Here is a 19,531-nt window from a genome sequence, read left to right on the forward strand (position 1 = left end):
GAGTGTGGACGGATTGTCTGTTGTGGCCCGAGGAACATGATTGTATAGCATGTTTAAAAGGAATAAACAGAGGGTGGGCTAGATAGGTGTAGATAACAGGAAGGGCCAGGTTGAAATAAAGATTAGGAATGCTCAGTTGGGCTGAACTTTTAAGGTCTATCAAGTATCAACATTGGCAGATTGTCCACTTAACAGTGCAGGAAAGGAAACTGTCTTTACCAAACCAGAAGGTGCACGTCAATTTAATGTTTCTGATAACAGCGTTGGAATTTTTGCTACCTCAAACAGAGACGATGCCTACAGGAATCTCAAACATTTTTGAGTCCTCTATACGTTTAAAGCTTCAAACTGCATACATTGATACTAAAGGCAAAGATTTATACAAAATATTCATCGATACCAAACGTCCATTTTCCGCTATGCCACACTGTCCATCATTCATCAGCTTATAGAAAGCAAACAGATGGACTGATGCATCAAAAATACTCTGGAAACATTGTTTTATGTAGAAAACGGAAGGAAAAAATTAAGCACGTCTACGTATGCTACATGAAAGACGACCCTGTTGTAGGATTTTGGGCTCACTTCTAGCCCATCTGATCTCTCAGCTCCTGTCCAGAGTTCGTCCGGTTCAGAACGTGAAGGCATAGACCACGCCAACCACCACAATGTTGCCGATGGTGGCGGTGATAGCAATCCACAGCCAGATGGCGTCACGGGACATGGCCTGCTGCTCCTCCTGCTGGTGGTGGGCCGCCATTGCAGCGGTGTGGACGCTGGCGGAGGAGTTAAAGAGTGAGTGGTCGGTGCTGTAGTCATCGTTAGGGGAGGAGTCCATGAAGGCCCCTGTCATGACCGGGATCTAAGAAAGCAAAAACAGGAAAGGAAGAAGTTCTATCAGAAACGTGGAGCAATGGAGAGCCAGTGGGACTGGCGTTATTATTTTTTGGACAGTCACCCATAAGATTCTAGTAATAAAACTGAGATGTATCATGGAGCCTTTAGCACAGACTGCATGTCTTTGGACTGTGGGAGGAAACCAGAGCACCCGGAGAAGGAAACCCACCCAGACACGGGGAGAACTTGCAAACTCCACACAGAAAGGCACTTCTTGCTGTGAGGCTCCAGCACGACTAAATGCACCACCGTGCTGCCTTTATCTATACTAGCAATAATAAAAATAATAAAAATAGAAAAAAAAAACATTAATTCTAATAATTTGTGCCTGCATGGCAATCCAGCACAAAAGCGAATGTTCTTATCTTTCATGCACATTGACGTAAACAAATATTCCATGTTCCATTGAAATACATACTACACTGTGGTCAGGTGTTTTGTTTATTTTACATTTTAATCTTTCCAGGAGTCGTAATTCTAACACTAACTTTAACACAACATTTGGTCAACGCATTTTCTGATGAACCACTGAATGCTACCATTTTATTTGCTCCCTACTGAAACATCTGCATGAATTAGGGCATGCTTTGTGTATATGATATATAAATGAGGTACTCTTTGGCCACTGCTTGATTTCATGCACTGAGGCTGATTCATCACTTGCACTCAAATCTCTGCTTCTTTCCACATTTTAGAAAAGTTTCGTAAATGGGACGCAGAACAGTTCGTACGTCATTAAACGTCATCAAATCTGTGCTCTTTTTTGATGATCAAGGGCTATTGCATGTCATCATGAGATTGCTGTAAGAATTTTATAACTTTACATGAATATGGGTATTGAAATGTAGTCATTTTGATGGAGCTGCAGTGAGTCAGACTGGACAGTAGTGAGTCTGATGGGGCAGTAGTGAGTAATGGGGAAGTAATAAGTAATGGGGAAGTAATGAGTCTGACAAAGCTGCAGTGAGTCTAACTGGACAGTAGTGAGTCTGATGGAGTTGTAGTGAGTCTGACTGGACCGAAGTGAGTCTGGTGGGGCAGTAGTGAGACTGACTGGACCTTAATGAGTCTGGTGGGGCAGTAGTAAGTCTGATGGGGCAGTTGTGAGTCTGATTGGACAATAGTGAGTTTGATAGGGCAGTAGTGAGTCTGATGGGGCAGTAGTGAGTCTCACAAGACAGCAGTGAGTCTAATGGGGCAGAGTTGAGTCTAGCTGTGCAGTAGTGAGTCTGATGGGGGCTGTAGTGAGTCTGATGGAGCTGCAATGAGTCTGACTGGACAATAGTGAGTCTGATGGGACAGTAGTGAGTAACGAGGCAGTAGTGAGTCTGATGGAGCTGTAGTGAGTCTGACTGGACAGTAGTGAGTCTGATGAAGCAGTGGTAAGTAATAGGACAGCAGTGAGTAATGAGGCAGTAATGAGTCTGATGGATCTATAGTGAGTTTGACTGGACTGTAGTGAGTCTGGTGGGGCAGTAGTGAGACTGACTGGACCTTAATGAGTCTGGTGGGGCAGTAGTAAGTCTGATGGGGCAGTTGTGAGTCTGATTGGACAATAGTGAGTTTGATAGGGCAGTAGTGAGTCTGATGGGGCAGTAGTGAGTCTCACAGGACAGCAGTGAGTCTAATGGGGCAGAGTTGAGTCTAGCTGTGCAGTAGTGAGTCTGATGGGGGCTGTAGTGAGTCTGATGGAGCTGCAATGAGTCTGACTGGACAATAGTGAGTCTGATGGGACAGTAGTGAGTAACGAGGCAGTAGTGAGTCTGATGGAGCTGTAGTGAGTCTGACTGGACAGTAGTGAGTCTGATGAAGCAGTGGTAAGTAATAGGACAGCAGTGAGTAATGAGGCAGTAATGAGTCTGATGGATCTATAGTGAGTTTGACTGGACTGTAGTGAGTCTGGTGGGGCAGTAGTGAGTCTGATGGGGCAGTAGTGAGTCTGGCTGGACAATAGTGATTCTGACTGGACAATAGTGAGTCTGATGGAGCTGTAGTGAGTCTAACTGGACAATAGTGAGTTTGACGGGGAGTAGTTAGTCTGATGGGGCTGTAGTGAGTCTGACTGGACAATAGTGACTGATGGGGCAGTAGTCAGTCTGACTGCACAATAGTAAGTCTAACGGTGCAGCAGTGAGTCTGATGGGGCAAAGTTGAGTCTGGCTACACAGTAGTGAATCTGATGGGGCTGTTCTGAGTCTGGCTGCATAGTAGTGAGTCTAATGGAGCTGTAGTGAGTCTGATTGGGCAGTAGTGAGTTTGGCTGCACAGTAGTGAGTCTGGCTGTGCAGTAGTGAGTCTGATGGGGCTGTAGTGAGTCTGGCTACACAGTAATGAATCTGATGGACCTTTAGTAAGTCTGATGGGGCAGTAGTGAGTCTGATGGAGCTGTAGTCAGTCTGATTGGGCAGTAGTGAGTCTGATGAGGCTGTGGTAAGTCTGACTGTGCAGTAGTAAGTCATATTTAATAAAAATCTGCCACACTTCTGTTCTTTTGTCTGTATTTATTTTGCTACACATCCTCTCACACACTCACAGCGCTTGTGGCTCAAATCTCTTGCTTCTTACATGCACACACATGCATGCAATTGCTATGGCAACCAGTGGCAGAGCTCAGCGAAAATCGAGGTGGTGGGATAGGGGACAGTTTTAATGAGAGCAGGCAGCTATCTGTGAACTGACCAGTTAAATATCACACATAGACAGATAAAGCAAGAGGATAAAGAGGATTCATGTTTATATATTGGGTTTCCTTACAAACAAGAAAAGCCCTGCATGTCTCCAACTCATAACCTTCTCATAACCTTGTTTTTTTACTTTAAAAATAGAAATATTGTTGAAATACTGCAATTCATTTAATTGACATTAAATAATCACTTATACGTAGTAGCAAAACAAAATAATTAATTACATATAGTACTGTGCAAAAGTCGGAGACCACCTTTCTTTTCATTTCCTGTCATCATAAAGTCATTTATTTTCCAAGACAATCCACTTGCATAATGACGGGGAAAGTAAAAAGAAAATATGTGAAAAAACAACAGGGCAGCCTGGATTATGAAGTTTCCACTTTGACTTTTTATGCTTTGTTATGCAGAAAAGGACCATTATAAATTGAAATGAAATGAAATGAAGGTAATACAATGGTTATTGTAATTTTGATGAATAAAATATTCACAATTTTATTTGTATGTTTATTTGGTCTCTTGCACAGCCATCTTGCTGATTTTTCTTTTTTCTCATAACCCTCTGTTCAGAGTGTGCCTCTGAAAAACCTCAGTTTAGAGGGTCATGTAGCCCTAACACTTCACCCTACCCCTCTATCTCAACAAGAATCGGGACACCCCTTAGACATGAACATGCAAAACGGAGGGTTAGGGCTGAGTGGTAGGGGCGAGGCGTGAAATGGTATTGGACCTTATGCAAAATCATACAATGAAGTAGAAGACAAATAAAGATTTATCTGTAATAACATCTGTAATAACGGTAAAGAGTGGACACACTAAACCTACACTCAGATTCCATCACACCTGCTAATGAGTAAATTCAGCTGTGTTAAGTTCACCCCATTGACATGCAAAGGGTTCTTTGAAAATTAAAAAGGAACTCTTCTAAAACCAGCATTTATATAAGCCACCATTTTATATATATATATATATATATATATATATTATATATATATATATATATATATATAATGTATATAAACAAAATTTATGGGAAAAGAGAGGGGCTTCCAAAGACCATAATGGTCTATGGCAAAATCATGACGGGTTACTGATAGCTCCTATTTCATTACTTTCTTTGCTTGTTTTAGAGGCCCATGGGCCAGCCTATGCGGAAAGGGGAGAGGTAATAAGAATCATAACACGTGAATGGAAGTTTTGGGCTCCAAATTTGCAAAATCATGTAGACTAAGTACTAAATAGATGTGAAATATGCCTCCAGAGTACGTTAAGAAAGGGAGTAAGAACACCTGTGGGACAAATAACTGTGCTTGAGGGACCATTCCAACATTTAACAACGGATTTTTGTGGATATGATTAAGCCTGTAAACTCGGTACTACATTGTCACTGGGGTGGGACCCTCAAGGGTACATCTCAGTACCTTTAGCCAGGGAACATAACTGTACCATAATCCACTAAAATTATATTTTTTCTAAGTTGTATTACTTCCACACACCCCATCTCATTTCCAGGCTTTTTATTTTATTGTTCTGTTTTAAAAGATTAGGTTATAAAAAGGTACAAATATGTACTTTTCACCTGGACAAAACGTATTTTAGGTTCACAGTTGGAACCTTAAAAACACTGCTGTACCTTTGAGGGAACATGTACATTGTTTGTACCTTGATCAACGAAAAATGGACCTTTATTTGTAACAGTGCAGAGAGGGGAAAAGATACATGTTGGTGATTGAAGGTAGATGTCTAGATTTGGTACCCCCTCTAGAATTAGTTCATCCTCTGCAGACAATATTCTTCATCTGTTTATGAAAATAAAGGAATTAAAGCAGTAAAAGAAACTTCTCTGTTTTATTTGACTTAAGTTAAAGTGCTTTGCCACCACAAAAACACTGACCAACAGAATGGAATGCTCTGGAGCAGCCGCGCGTGACCCTAGAGTGGGCTGGAGGGCTATAAGACCTCCCAGCATTGAGCTGTGAAGCAATGGAACTGCGCTGTCTGGAGTGGTGGAGCTCCATCCAATACCTTTGGGATGAGCTTTAAAGTCTGACTATTTTCTGGCCTAAAGACTCCAGACTGCACTCACAAAAAAGGAAATCAAAGTATTAAAGCTGGTGTTTTTATCATCCTGATAAAAATGAGAGTGTCTGTGAATAGAGGCTGATCCCACTGAGCTGATCACACTCCTTCAGCGCTACGCTTCATCACTTCTCCTCCCTTCACACGGACGCTTTGTGTTGATTCATCACGGCTGAGTTTGAAAGTCAGAGTAAAGGTGTAAGAGATAAACGCTTCAGGCTGCATTAGAACTCACTGATCCACTTAACCCCTTTTCACAGCAGCCATGAATGCAATTTTCTGCCTGTTTTGGAGATTCCTCAGAGAAACTATGCATTTTTCTTCTTCAGTAACATTGATGGAATATATACTGAAATGTGTTTGATTTATAAAAGTGTAACTGAACTGGATTTTGTCTTCATAGGCCAGTGAGCCTACTTTTGTAAAAGTGTATATAAACTGAGAAAATGTCCCTACAAGACGAGGTGTTCAAAAAGTTTGGCATGCAGAGTTTGTCTAAATGAAGACAGTGCAGTTTAGAGAGTGTTGTTTGAGTGGGAGCTGCTGTAAATCCCAGCTGTCTGATCACATCAGCACAAACACTTTCAGCTTTGCTGTTTTTCTTTCTTAGAGACTTCAGAGCTACAGAGTGTTACAGCTCAGTTTATAGAGAACCCTGAACTGAAGCTTCTCTCTATCCGCTTACAATGTTCTCTTCACAAAAAATCAAATTGTTTTGGTAACACTTTCTTCTACGAACCAGGTGAGTGTGAGGTACAAACTCCAAAGTACTAGATAATCATTTTGGTTAACATAATGGTGGGTTGCCAGACAGTCTAAGTGAATTACTTAGTCTAAGAAGGCATCCCGAGAGACAGCCCCGGTGTTTTGGTGTCTCGTATGTTTGTTTATTTTACTCGTTACTCACAGATTGTGTACTGTCTTTATTAGGAACACCTGTATAGCTACTGATTCATACAATTTTCTAATCAGTCAATCATGCGGCAGCAGTGCAGCACATCAAATCAGGCAGATTCAGACAGCAGCTTCAGGTAATTTTCACATCAACCAGCAGCATAAAGAAAAATGTGATCTCAGTGATTCTGAGCGTGGCATAATTGTTGGTGCCAGATACGCTGGTTTGAGTATTTCTATAACTACTCATCTGCTGGGATTTTCACATACAGCGTCTCTAGAGTTACTCAGAACAGAGTGCTAAAAAAAAAACATCCAGTTAGCAGCAGTTCTGCGGACGGAAAGGCTTTGCTGATGAGACAGGTCAGTGGAGAATGGCCACACTGGTTTGAGCTGACAGAAAGGCTACAGTAACTCAGATAACCACTCTGTACAAATGTGCTGAGCAGAAAAGCATCTGAGAATGCACAACAAGCGGATGGGCTACAACAGCACACTTTGCACTCGTTAATACCCATTAACCATTGCTTGAGTCGCCACAGTCTGTTTGAGTGTCATTGCTGTCCATGTGCATCTCTTCACAGCCACAGTTGACCGTCTATTAAAGGCTACTTTCAGCATGACGATGCACCATGTCAAAGCAAAAAGTCTCCAACTGGTTTCATGAACATGACAGTGAGTTCAGTGTTCTATTCTATTTATTGAATTTTATGTTAACACCTGCACCAAAAGAAACTGTCTGTACATCTGTTAGTTGATTACTGATTCTGATTAAATTACAGTGATGCCTACAGGTTTTAGATATCAACTGGGTAAGTGTGAATTATAAACTCTAAAGTGCTGTGTAATTATTTGGGGGTAAAATGATAGTAATGAGACATTGAAATGTCACAAATTTAAGCAGGAACTTTCCTATCAGAAATATGTACATATACCATCAGTTCTTAGGGGTGAAAAAACAATACAAAGGCATTTGAAGACATGAAAGTCTTATATAGTATGAATCTGTCTGATACCTAGAACATTAAACGGGCTGTACAAGAAAGCATTGATTCTTACTGTAGTTTTACTGTGTTTTTACCACTAACTTAGAGATTCTTCTCATTTATTTTCTTAAATTACAATATCTGAGTTGTTTTCCATTCTGCCACTATTGTGAGATTGTTTTGCACTTCCTAACATGTAACTACATGATCTCTTTTCTTGCGGAGGAGAATTCAGCGCATGGTTGTTTTTCTGGCCTACAGTCACCCAGAGCATCCGCTCAGCTTTTAATGATCAGCTCAGCTGGAGCTGGAGATGGAGCTCCAGTCAGATCACCATTAATCCAGGATGGCCTGTGGCTACACTCGCTCACACGCACACGGACGAGAAACATGACAACCACACATACAAAACATAAATAACCACCTCACTTACAGAAAACTGTAAACATGCACAAACAGCAGCCTGCTCTCAGGAGCCTACAGCATCCATAAGCCTTCACATTTACCAGGTTTAAACAGTTATATGGCAATCACTGATCATTGATTTCATTTTTCAGCTCTGCATTCCAGACTATGGCACAACATTTCCAAGGATGAGAGCAGGCATATGTCACTTCCCTGTCGTCCAAATGACCATGCCAGACAAACTAGTCAGAGTGCTTAGCGTGTTGTTGAGTTAATGCCAAACACCAGCGGGCATCCACGAGTGAGTCCTCAATGAATGGAAGCAAATGGAGCTAAACAGCTAATAATGATAAGTTAAAATAGTTTCCAATCACTTGCCCAAAACTTCCCTTTAATTTGAGAAAGTAGAAGGACGTATTTTACTAAAAGAGCAAAGAAAACTCACCTGTACGTTTCCTTTTTTCTACACCAAACGGGTTTTGGGCAGAGGAATGCTAACATTACTGCTACTAAGAGCTGATTAGTTAGCATTACTGCTACTAAGTGCTGATTGATTGGCGAGCTTAGCAACTCATTGACTGATTGCGCCCATTGATGTCATAAATGTGTATGAGGCACTGTTTTAAACTCCTGTAACTCAAGTTCAAGGTGTCCAGGAAATGAATGCATTCTTTTATATCAAAAATATTTAAGAACCTATTAACTATGATTTCCCTCAACACTTTAATTTTGGACTTGCTTGGGAGTGCCCTCTAGCATCTGAGAAATCCAGAAGATAGTACAGAGTGGTACTTCTCTTCTCTACAAGTTCTCTGGTGCCAGCGGAAAATGTGAGATACTTATGGCACCATGCCTAAAAGCTGCTGCATTGCATTTTGCGTGTCTAACAATGTAAAAAAAAAAACAGTTTATGATTTTCTTTACTGCCCCAAAGAGCGAAGAAGAGATCTGTGTCTTCAGGCCGTCTGAGGATAGGATGAAAATAGTAAACTGTGGGACTCAGCCAGTCAATATGTGCACTTTTGTGGCAAACACTTCATCACAGGTAAGTTAGTTATGTTAAAGTCAACCCTTATAATGTGAAAAGTCAAAGTAGTGAATGTTGATGCCGTAATAAAAGGGCAGCACATACACAGAACGCAGTGAAAAGCCAAGAAAATCCTGTTTCAATGTTAGGCTGTAACAGAACAGATTCTGATTCTGATTCTGAACTAACAGCTAGCTTGCTAGCACTGGCTGCAGCTGGCTTTTCCCCTGGTTTGTTGAAACAGCATCACCTGCCTTTATGTCATGATTATCATCATAATCCAAATTCAAAATGTTTTCTAAATGCTAAATTAACGCCGTGACAATAAAACTACAGGAAATTGAATCATACATATGACGCCTCCAGACAATGGGCAGGGTCGTTCATCTACTTTCATGGACACAGACTCGAAGGACACTAATCAGCCCGTTTCTTTCATTTTTTCTATATAACAACATGGATCGTTGATTGACAGTGACATGACGTAATTGTTTGTCCGACTGGCTGCAGGATTTGGGCGCTAATAGCTATAAATCAGTAGCGTATTCTTATTTTATGCTATTAAATTGTCAAAGATCTCAGAGGAGCTGCTTTCACCCAAAAAGGGTTCTATATAGAACTTATGGTTCTAAATAGAACCATTGAATTTACTAAAGAACCCTTGAAGAACCATTTTTTAAAGAGTGTAGTTTAACAGCAATACAGAAAAAATAAAGTTGAGTGATCTTCTTTTGTTATACTGTATGATAAGTATAAGAAATATATTAAAAAAGTTATGAATATAACTTAAATCACACATGCTTTAACATATCACATTAAAAAGGTTAAATACAAACAGAGTGGAAGAATTTTAATTAAATGTCATACACTTTAAAATGCTTCTTAAAAGTGTATACCTGGAAGCTTATCCCCCACCAATTAGCATAATAGCATACTGGCATAATAAGCATAATTAGCATAACATATTGTTATCTACAAAGATATAGTCTTTCAGGTGGTTGATATTGTTGAGTGATGTATTTTAGTCTATGTTTATAGACATCAGTGAGTCATACAGTGTCAGAAACCACATAATCAAGACTATTTGAGATACTGAACAGCTCCACACAGTGAGGGGAGTAAATTAAAAACAATGCTAATTGGTGGGATATGCGCTTTAATTACTTGTTATGTACAATGTGTAGCTCCGGTGCTAAAGCTAAAGAAGAAAACTTCAGACACCAAATGTCTAGGCTTGGGGTAAGAAGGGGAAACTGGAGAAATTTGATTTTACTTTTAATTCTTCCTTGAAGTCTCTCTTTGTTTTTGCAGTGGTAAGCTTGTTTATCAGTGTAGCTGCATTGACCCTCTGTTCATCAGATTTGTCCCTGCGTCTCGTCAGCCTGCGCTGGGCTGACGGATGGTCGCTGATGCAGACAGAGCTTCGTTCCTCTGCTGCATTCAGACCCAGTCTTATCTCTATGCTGAAGACAAAGCACCATCACGCTGCTATGTCTGCTCTCCTTCCACTAAATCCTTCATTCACTGACACAAAGCCTCATTTTCCTCCCACTCCACATACATTTACTCTTCTCAGGTCTCTCTGAATGGCCTGGAAATTTGCAGCTGATCTATAAATGTGTCTGTATCTTTGTGATAATCCAGCACAGAAATATAGTTCAAACATTTCCTGAATCTGATGAGTCGGCCTTTCCTTTCCATCTTATCACGAGGTCATACGTGACTCACATCCGGAGTTATGAGCCTATGAAGAGGGGCTGAGATACACGTCATCTGCCTCTCATCGTGTGGAACTGGTGGATTCCTGTGTTTGTCTACATTATGTGTGAAACTGAGACTCTGAGAAAATGAGACCCTTCATTCTTCAATCAGTCCACATCGGAGACACGTGTGAAATGGTGTGCAGAGAGTTTACAGCTGCTGAAGTTGCTGCAGCGGTTTTGGAAAGCAGTGATGAAGATAACAGAATATTTTGATATGAAACATGAGTATCATTTTATATGAAGAGCCCTTAAAGGAGAATTATTGGTCACACTTTATTTTGGATGGTCCCCTATAGATGCTCTACAGCTACTTAAATCATTAACAAACTTTCTGGCAATCCTCAGTTGATCATCAACAACATTATGGTTAGGGTTAGGAGTAGATGTAGGTTTTGCCTTGAGGTTAAGGTGAGGGTTAGGGATAGATTTAATAAACTCTTTCACAATGAACTTCAAGTTCAGTTGAATTTAATGGATATTTAGTTTAATGTTATTGAAAGACAGACTGAGCATTTACACAGCATCTATAGTGAACCATCTAAGTAACATTCAACTTCAAGTTCAGTGGCATTTAATGACTATTCAGTAGAATGTTACTTTAATATATACTGAACATTTACAAAGAATCTACAGTGGACCATCTGTAGGGTAGGCAAACGGGCAAACACCAGGGCAGAAAAGCATATACAGAGTACTGAACATGCGGGGAAGGTCACCGCCAGCCACAGGCTTCATCCTGACAATGAACAACCCTACAGCACAAAACACTAACAGCCCACATCCACCAACACAGAACACAATAAACACACACCACATGCTTTTAAGTAATGATCAACAACATAAACAATATCTAAGTTTGGAGGGCGTGCACCTTCCATCTTTTCAGAGGGCATGCACCTCCATCATCCTTCTGGTCTCACGAGCATCTAGAGGCCAGCACCAGCCAGTAGTGGGTCACTACAATATCAATAACTATGGCTGATATCACTGATGTTATATATAAGGGGATACTTGGCTATAGCCTTACATGAGACGTCTATTTATCCATCTCTACAGGGCTTTTCTCTGATAACAATGCTTCTTCTTCTCTACTCTGCACCACCTCCACCACCCTCAGCCCTCAGCACATAAATCATAATGAAAATAGAGGCTCTAATTCATCTTCACTATGGCAAAGGGCCATAAGCTAAATGCTGTTTAGCATGGGAGTGGACAAGCTGTTTACAAGGCAGGCGCGGTCAGCACCGAGCCAAGCCAAAGCCTGGGGAGAGCAGCACCACCAACCTCAGCCTTTCTTCTCTCAGAATAATAATTACGGCTCTGGAAAAGAGCAATAACCAGATTCATCTGTCGGGGGAGCTCTCTGACATTAGCACACATGCTAAGCAGCTCAGGGTGACAGGTTTAACATTTACTAATGCATTCTGTCTGAGACAGAGCAAAAGGAAGCCATTCAGATCATGCAAATGATTCAAATGTTCCGGATGAAAAGAGACAGTCTGGCCGCCGGACTTGGGATCAGGCCAGCAGGGAAAGGAGCAAAGATGGAGATCAGGGCTGCAACGATGAGACAACAAAGCTGATGACGACAATTATGAAAAAAATGGTTTGCTTTTTTAAAAAGCACTCTATATGGCGCAACCGTCTAAGCGTTGGCCCTGTCATCAGGAGATCGCGAGTTCGATCCCTGGTGATGCTACAGCCATCCGTAGCCGGGAGTCCGAGAGAGCACAATTGGCCTCGCTCTCTCTGGGTGGGTAGGATGGCCCCTCCTTCTCCCCCCATCACTCAGCGCGATGCTAGTCAGCGCAGGCGTCTGTTAGCTGACGTAACAGATCTGGCGGTTGGCGCTTTCCTCCGAGCGCGTTCGGCTGTCCAGTGACGTTGCGTGAGCGGCAGCTCGAAAAGAAGCGGTGGCTGCTTCACAGGTCTCGGAGGAAGCCTGTGCTGCCTTCGCCCTCCTAGCGTTGATAGCATCGTGTAACTGGGGGAGTCCTAACTAGCGGGTGGAACTGGAGACGACTAAATTGGGGAGAAAATCGGGTAAAAATTAAAACATCTATAACGTTCATATGATCCACACAGTCATACTGACAGACTGTAATACACTACAGGAAGTGTAGGGGGCGATATGGCTTCTATTGTTTCATTTAAAAAGTGCTCTATAATGTTCATATGATCCACACCGTCACTCTGACAGACTGTAATAAATATGGCAATATGGCTTCTATTGTTTCATTTAAAAAGAGCTCTATAATGCTCTATAATGTTCATATGACCCACTGATATGATCCATGAAATAATAATTAATAGATTAACTGATTAAAGAAATTAAGAAATCACAAGACACCACCACTGTGAAAGAGGTAATACCCTTGCTCATTGGTGATTAAGTAATTAGAGAGTTTGTCTGGAGGACATACAGCACTGCTTGCACTGACAGGCCTGTGTTCCCGTTGTGTGGGAGTGAAGTGTTTTCAGTGCAGCGTTTGTGCAGGTGTCTGATCACTTATCACTGCGCAGCTAACCTGCGCAGTGATAAGAGCTTTGGCTGGGGCTGTATATTACAACAGGAGCAATAAAAGGATGACATCTAAAGGGGACGGCACTGTGATTTATACCTAATACCTCTCTGACTGCAGAGTGGAGAGGGGCTACACACCCGAGCTAATGCTAAACAAAAGGAAAGACAACAAAACACCCTTTCTACGCGCTACACTTTAAAACACAGCCGCTTAACACCTAACCCTTTCAGATCTACATTAAAGCATTTGTGCATTGCATGACAATGCTGTCATATTTCAACCTAACATCAAATATTATCAACTTCACCCACAATAAATGCTACACATGAAATGGAGATACCGGTCAACCTCAATAAACAACCATATACACAACAATAGCAGATATTAGTCCATAAACCACCTCAATAAATAGTCACATACACTAGAACAGAATATATTAGTCCATAAACTACCTCAATAAACAGCCCTATACACTAGAACAGGAGATATTAGTTCATAAACAACGTCAATAAACAGCCCTATACACTAGAACAGGAGATATTAGTTCATAAACAACGTCAATAAACAGCCCTATACACTAGGACAGGAGATATTAGTTCATAAACAACGTCAATAAACAGCCCTATACACTAGGACAGGAGATATTAGTTCATAAACAACGTCAATAAACAGCCCTATACACTAGAACAGGAGATATTAGTTCATAAACAACGTCAATAAACAGCCCTATACACTAGAACAGGAGATATTAGTTCATAAACAACGTCAATAAACAGCCCTATACACTAGGACAGGAGATATTAGTTCATAAACAATGTCAATTAACAGCCCAATACACTAGAACAGGAGATATTAGTTCATAAACAACCTCATTAAACAGCCCTTTACACTAGAACAGGAGATATTAGTTCATAAACAACGTCAATAAACAGCCCTATACACTAGGACAGGAGATATTAGTTCATAAACAATGTCAATTAACAGCCCAATACACTAGAACAGGAGATATTAGTTCATAAACAACCTCATTAAACAGCCCTTTACACTAGAACAGGAGATATTAGTTCATAAACAACCTCAATAAATGGTCCTTTACACTAGAACAGGAGATATTACTTAATAAATAACCTCAATAAACAGTCCTATACAGTAGAACAGGAGATATTAGTTCATAAACAGCCTAAATAAATACTCCAGTATGCTACAACAGGAGATACTAGACCATAAACAACCTCCATCAGCTGGTATGATTGGTTTAAAATCGTGTTGGTCAAAATGATCTTTAAAAACAAGCAGACTTGTTTTGGTCTGAGACTGGAGGCGCTGGAGAGATTTAAAGAGTGCACAGTACAGAAAGAGCCACAGGCCAGTAACAGCATGCTTTTGGAAAGGTCAGTGAAGTGCTTAATTTTGGTAATTGTGGCTCTGAATAATAATGTGATATCTGATGTCGACCCACTCATGTTAACAAAGCAGAGTTATGCAACGCATGCACACAAACTCCTCCAGACGCAGACGCTCACATGCCTTGGCACTTAGCATGATGTGACATAATCAAGGACACAGCAGCATCGTTTTATGCTGACATTGCTTGGCATGAAGTGCCCAGTGTGACCTGAGCACACAACTTTAGAGCCAGTTATTCATCCAACCTAATGAGACACTGTAGAACAGACATATGCAGAACAGATATAATATCACTTTTGTGATATAAACTGAGTCTGTTCTACAGTTTCTCATTAGGTTGAATGAATAACTGACTCTAAATGTAGGTATTGTGATATAAACTGAGTCTGTTCTACAGTTTCTCATCAGGTTGAATGAATAACTGACTCTAAATGTAGGTATTGTGATATAAACTGAGTCTGTTCTACAGTTTCTCATAAGGTTGAATGAATAACCGACTCTAAATGTAGGTATTGTGATATAAACTGAGTCTGTTCTACAGTTTCTCATAAGGTTGAATGAATAACTGCCTCTAAATGTAGGTATTGTGATATAAACTGAGTCTGTTCTACAGTTTCTCATAAGGTTGAATGAATAACTGACTCTAAATGTAGGTATTGTGATATAAACTGAGTCTGTTCTACAGTTTCTCATTAGGTTGAATGAATAACTGACTCTAAATGTAGGTATTGTGACATAAACTCAGTCTGTTCTACAGTTTCTCATTGAGTTTAATGGGATTTTTACCAGTGACTGACATGCTTGTGCTAAAAGCTTTAATGAGAAGAACTTGTGACCAAACTTGTGGCCAAGATGTGCCATTAGCTACTCCATGTTCACTATGGCTACAAATATGAGGCAATATATACTTTACATTCTCCTTAAATTAATACATTTTTCAATAGATTCAATACATAATTTAAAATATACATTAAAAACTCTAATTTAAATAATGCAAGCACAGAGTCATTCATTACCACATTCCCAGTTAATTTGAGTTTGATTGCGAAAAGCATTTGCACTTTCTTTCATCATAAGAAAACACTTAAACAAGCAAATTTTAATTTACATTCTAATGAGGGGAGAGTGAACATGATTTGCATATTAAATTAAATCAGCTTTGGAATATATAAACAGCCTTAATCAGAGCGCAAATCAAACAGGCAAGATAAGCCGAAGAGAATAAGCACCTTTAATTCCTACATTGCACTCTTTACCTCAGTGGCTGATTGTTGTAAACTCTTAAAAAACATGGTTCTTCAAGAGTTCTTTGGTAAAAACAGTGGTTCTATATATATATATATATATATATATATATATATAACCATGAACACCCAAAGAACCATTAGCATGCTTAAATGGTTCTATACAGCACCAAATATCAATATCAAGGTTATAACTATAGACGAACACTTTTAGGTGCTATATAGAACCATATACATCACATTCTCCATCAATCTTAAGAACAAATGGTTCTTTGAGTGTTCATGTTTCTACATGGAACCACTGTCTTTTCTAAAGAACACTTTAAGAACCATTTTTAAGAGTGTAGTTACTTGCCATTTTTCAGCAGCTACTCCTTGTTCAAAGATGTGAATGTGACATATTTAGCAGGTGCTACTAGTTACAGAAAGAAAGGACACGAAAAAATGAACCAAACATCAAAGCTCGGGTCTTAGGGGGAGAACATTAGCCATTAGCTTTTTCCACTTGACTCAGCGTGCAGTGAACTTCATGCCCCTTACGACAACGAGCCGTCATTTCCACTCAGAGTGAGCCTGCGCTATCAGCTAATGTGCTTGTGTCCACCTCCTCACAGCTGCTTAGTCATTACGACATAAAATAAACATGAAAAGTCCTCAACTCTTTCTCTTCTGCACTTTTACGGAAAAAGATTCCAAAAAAGTTATTGGACTGGGTGTATGGTTCTAAAAAATTCTTTAAATGATGAAGAAGTTTTACATCATGTGGAGGTTCTTAAAATGTTAAAAGCGTTCTTCACACATAAGCAGTTTAATAGGTTATTGCTATAACAAACCCTTATTGTTCTGTTTTTGTTATTATTACATACTAAATACAATCACAATGCTGTGCAAAATCTAAATAAAAACAAAATGCAATGATGTGTAAATCATTTAAACCCTATATTTAATTGAAAAGAGTATAATGACAACATATCAAATGTTGAAACTGAGAAATTTGATTATGTTATGAAAAATATATGGCAAGTTCCAAAAAAGTTGGGATGGGGCAACGAAACGCTGGTAAAAACACCTGGTGGTTGATTGGCAACAGGTCAGTAACATGGTTAGGTATAAAAACAGCATCTAAGAGAGGCTGAGTCTTTCAGAAGTAAAGATGGTAAAAGACCACATGGGCAAATAGTGCAACAATTCAATAATAACTCTCAACATTAAAATAGCAAAGAACTTTTGCTTTTCATCATCTGTGGTACAAAATAACACTAAAAGATTCAGAGAATCTGGAGAAATCTCTGTATGGAAGGGACAAGGCCAAAAACCAGCATTTGCTGGCCGTGATCTTTGGGCTCTCAGGTGGCACAGCATTAAAAACAGATATGATTCTGCAGTGGAAATCACTCCATTGGCTCAGGAACACTTCTGAAAACCACTGTCTGTGAAAACGGTTTGTCGCTGCATCCACAAATGCAAGTTAAAACTCTAAAATGCAAAGAAGAAACCATATATAAGCAGGATCCAGAAACGCTGCCACCTTCTCTGGGCCTGAGCTCATTTAAAATGGACTGAGGGGAAGTGGAAAAGTGTACTGTGGTCCAACAAGTTAACATTTGAAAGTCTTTTTGGAAATCATGAACACTGCAGACTGGGGTTCAATCCCTGCCTGGGTAAGCAATCTACACTATACCAATAAAGTCCTTTGGCAAGACTATTAACACTACCTTTGCCTACCCATGTAAAATGATCAAATTGTAAATCACTCTGGATAAGAGTGTCTGCCAAATACCGTAAAAGTAAATGTTAATGAAGTGCACATGGCATGGTTGACATGCACATCTGTGAAGGCACCATTAATGCTGAACGGTATATACATGTTTCGTCAACAAATGCTGCCATCCAGGTGATGCCTTTTTCAGGGACGGCCTTGATTATTTCAGCAAGACGATGCCAAACTACATTCTGCATGTATTACAGCAGCATTGCTCCGTATTAAAAGAGTCTGGGTGCTAAACTGGCCTGCTTGCAGTCCAGACGTGTCACCCACTGAAAACATTTGGCACATTATGAATTCAAAAATACAACAAAAGAGATCCAGAACTGTTGAGCAGCTGAAATCCTGTATCAAACAAGAATGAGAAAACATTTCACTTTCAAAACTACAGCAGTTCCCAAACGCTTACAGAGTGTTGTTAAAAGAAGAGGTGATGAAACACAGTGGTAAACAGGCCCCCGTCCCAACTTTTTTGGAATGTGTTGTCGGCATCAAATTCAAAATGGGCATATATTTTTCAAACAACAATAAAATTTCTCAGTTTCAACATTTAATATATTGTCTTTGTATTATTTCCTCTAAAAATATGGTTTACATGATTTGCATATCATTGCAATCTATTTTTATTTACATTCTGCACAGCGTCCCAGCTTTTTTTGGAAATGGGGTTGTATTATCATTTTATTGGTTGCTCTCATTCAAAAGTGCAGTCTGGGCTGTAACACTCCTTATAACTTCAGCATGAAGTGGGTGGGGCTAAACTGTTGTAGGCTGAATGGGTGGGGCTAAACTGCTGTAGGCTGAAAGGGTGGAGCTAAACTGCTGTAGGCTGAATGGGCAGGGCTAAACTGCTATAGGCTGAATGGATGGAGCTAAACTGCTGTAGGCTGAATAGGTGGGGCTAAAAGGCTGTAGGCTGAATGGGTGGGGCTAAACTGCTGTAGGCTGAATGGGTGGGGCTAAACTGTTGTAGGCTGTATGGGCGGGGCTAAACTGTTGTAGGCTGAATAGGTGGGGCTAAACTGTTGTAGCTGTATGGCCGGGGCTAAACTGTTGTAGGATAAGTGGGCGGGGCTAAACTGCTGTAGGTCGAATGTTTTGTTGTTTTAACATCACAAAAACAATGATGTATAAACAGGCTGCTTTTGCAGTTTTCCATATATGTATGGAGTGAGTGGTATGTTTTGAAATTTTAAATTTACAAACTCTTTTACTCATTCTTTACACATTTCTTTTATTTAAAAATATGAGTAAAATGTGCTTTTCCATGATTTGGGAGCTTTATTAAGATTTCTGGATTTTGGTTCACCACAACATTGGTATTCTTTTCAAACTATGGCAGATGTTGTCAGGTGACTTCTACAATGAATGTCTGCATTCAGTGCAGTTTGTGAAATTGAGTAGAATCAAGCTGATCTGTGCATTTACTTCCAGGACAGAAGAAATAAGGCAGCACACTGTTATTTACTAGAGGGTGATTTATTCGCTTTGAGAAATAAATGGTTCTTTTTGCAAACACGCTGCCCTTTCTCAAACAGGAGGGCTGATTTTATAACTCTCCCTGTTGCTCTAAGCAGTATTTTTTCTTGGAAATAGGTGCTGAGAGACTTTTTGGCCACAGAGGCCAATTACACATCCCATAATGCTCTCTAATATTAAGTTCTATCCTTTAACCCAGCAGACAGGGAACACTGCTACCAGGAAAGGGGCTGAGTTTTACCAACCACAGAAAGTTTTACTTCACAGTAGCTTCTGGAAGACACTGAGGGGCTTTAACTCTCTCAGGTTGGTGATGTCATACGCAATATCAAAGGATGTCATACATACTCTGATTGGTTGACAAGTCAGGAAAACA

At 40.1% G+C, this 19,531-nt stretch overlaps 1 protein-coding gene across 1 annotated transcript in view; it reads right to left on the minus strand.

The window, feature by feature from the left end:
• Positions 1–227: 227 nt before the first annotated feature.
• Positions 228–19,531, minus strand: part of LOC118815969 (uncharacterized protein C14orf132-like) — a 39,893-nt gene continuing 20,589 nt past the window's right edge. Inside the window, exon 2 of the mRNA XM_036582428.1 lies at positions 228–862. Within this exon, the coding sequence (XP_036438321.1) occupies positions 632–862 (231 nt within the window). The 3' untranslated portion in view covers positions 228–631. The remainder of the gene's footprint in view (positions 863–19,531) is intronic.

Source organism: Colossoma macropomum, unplaced genomic scaffold (assembly GCF_904425465.1).
Source record: "Colossoma macropomum unplaced genomic scaffold, Colossoma_macropomum, whole genome shotgun sequence".
Taxonomy (NCBI): Eukaryota; Metazoa; Chordata; class Actinopteri; order Characiformes; family Serrasalmidae; genus Colossoma; species Colossoma macropomum.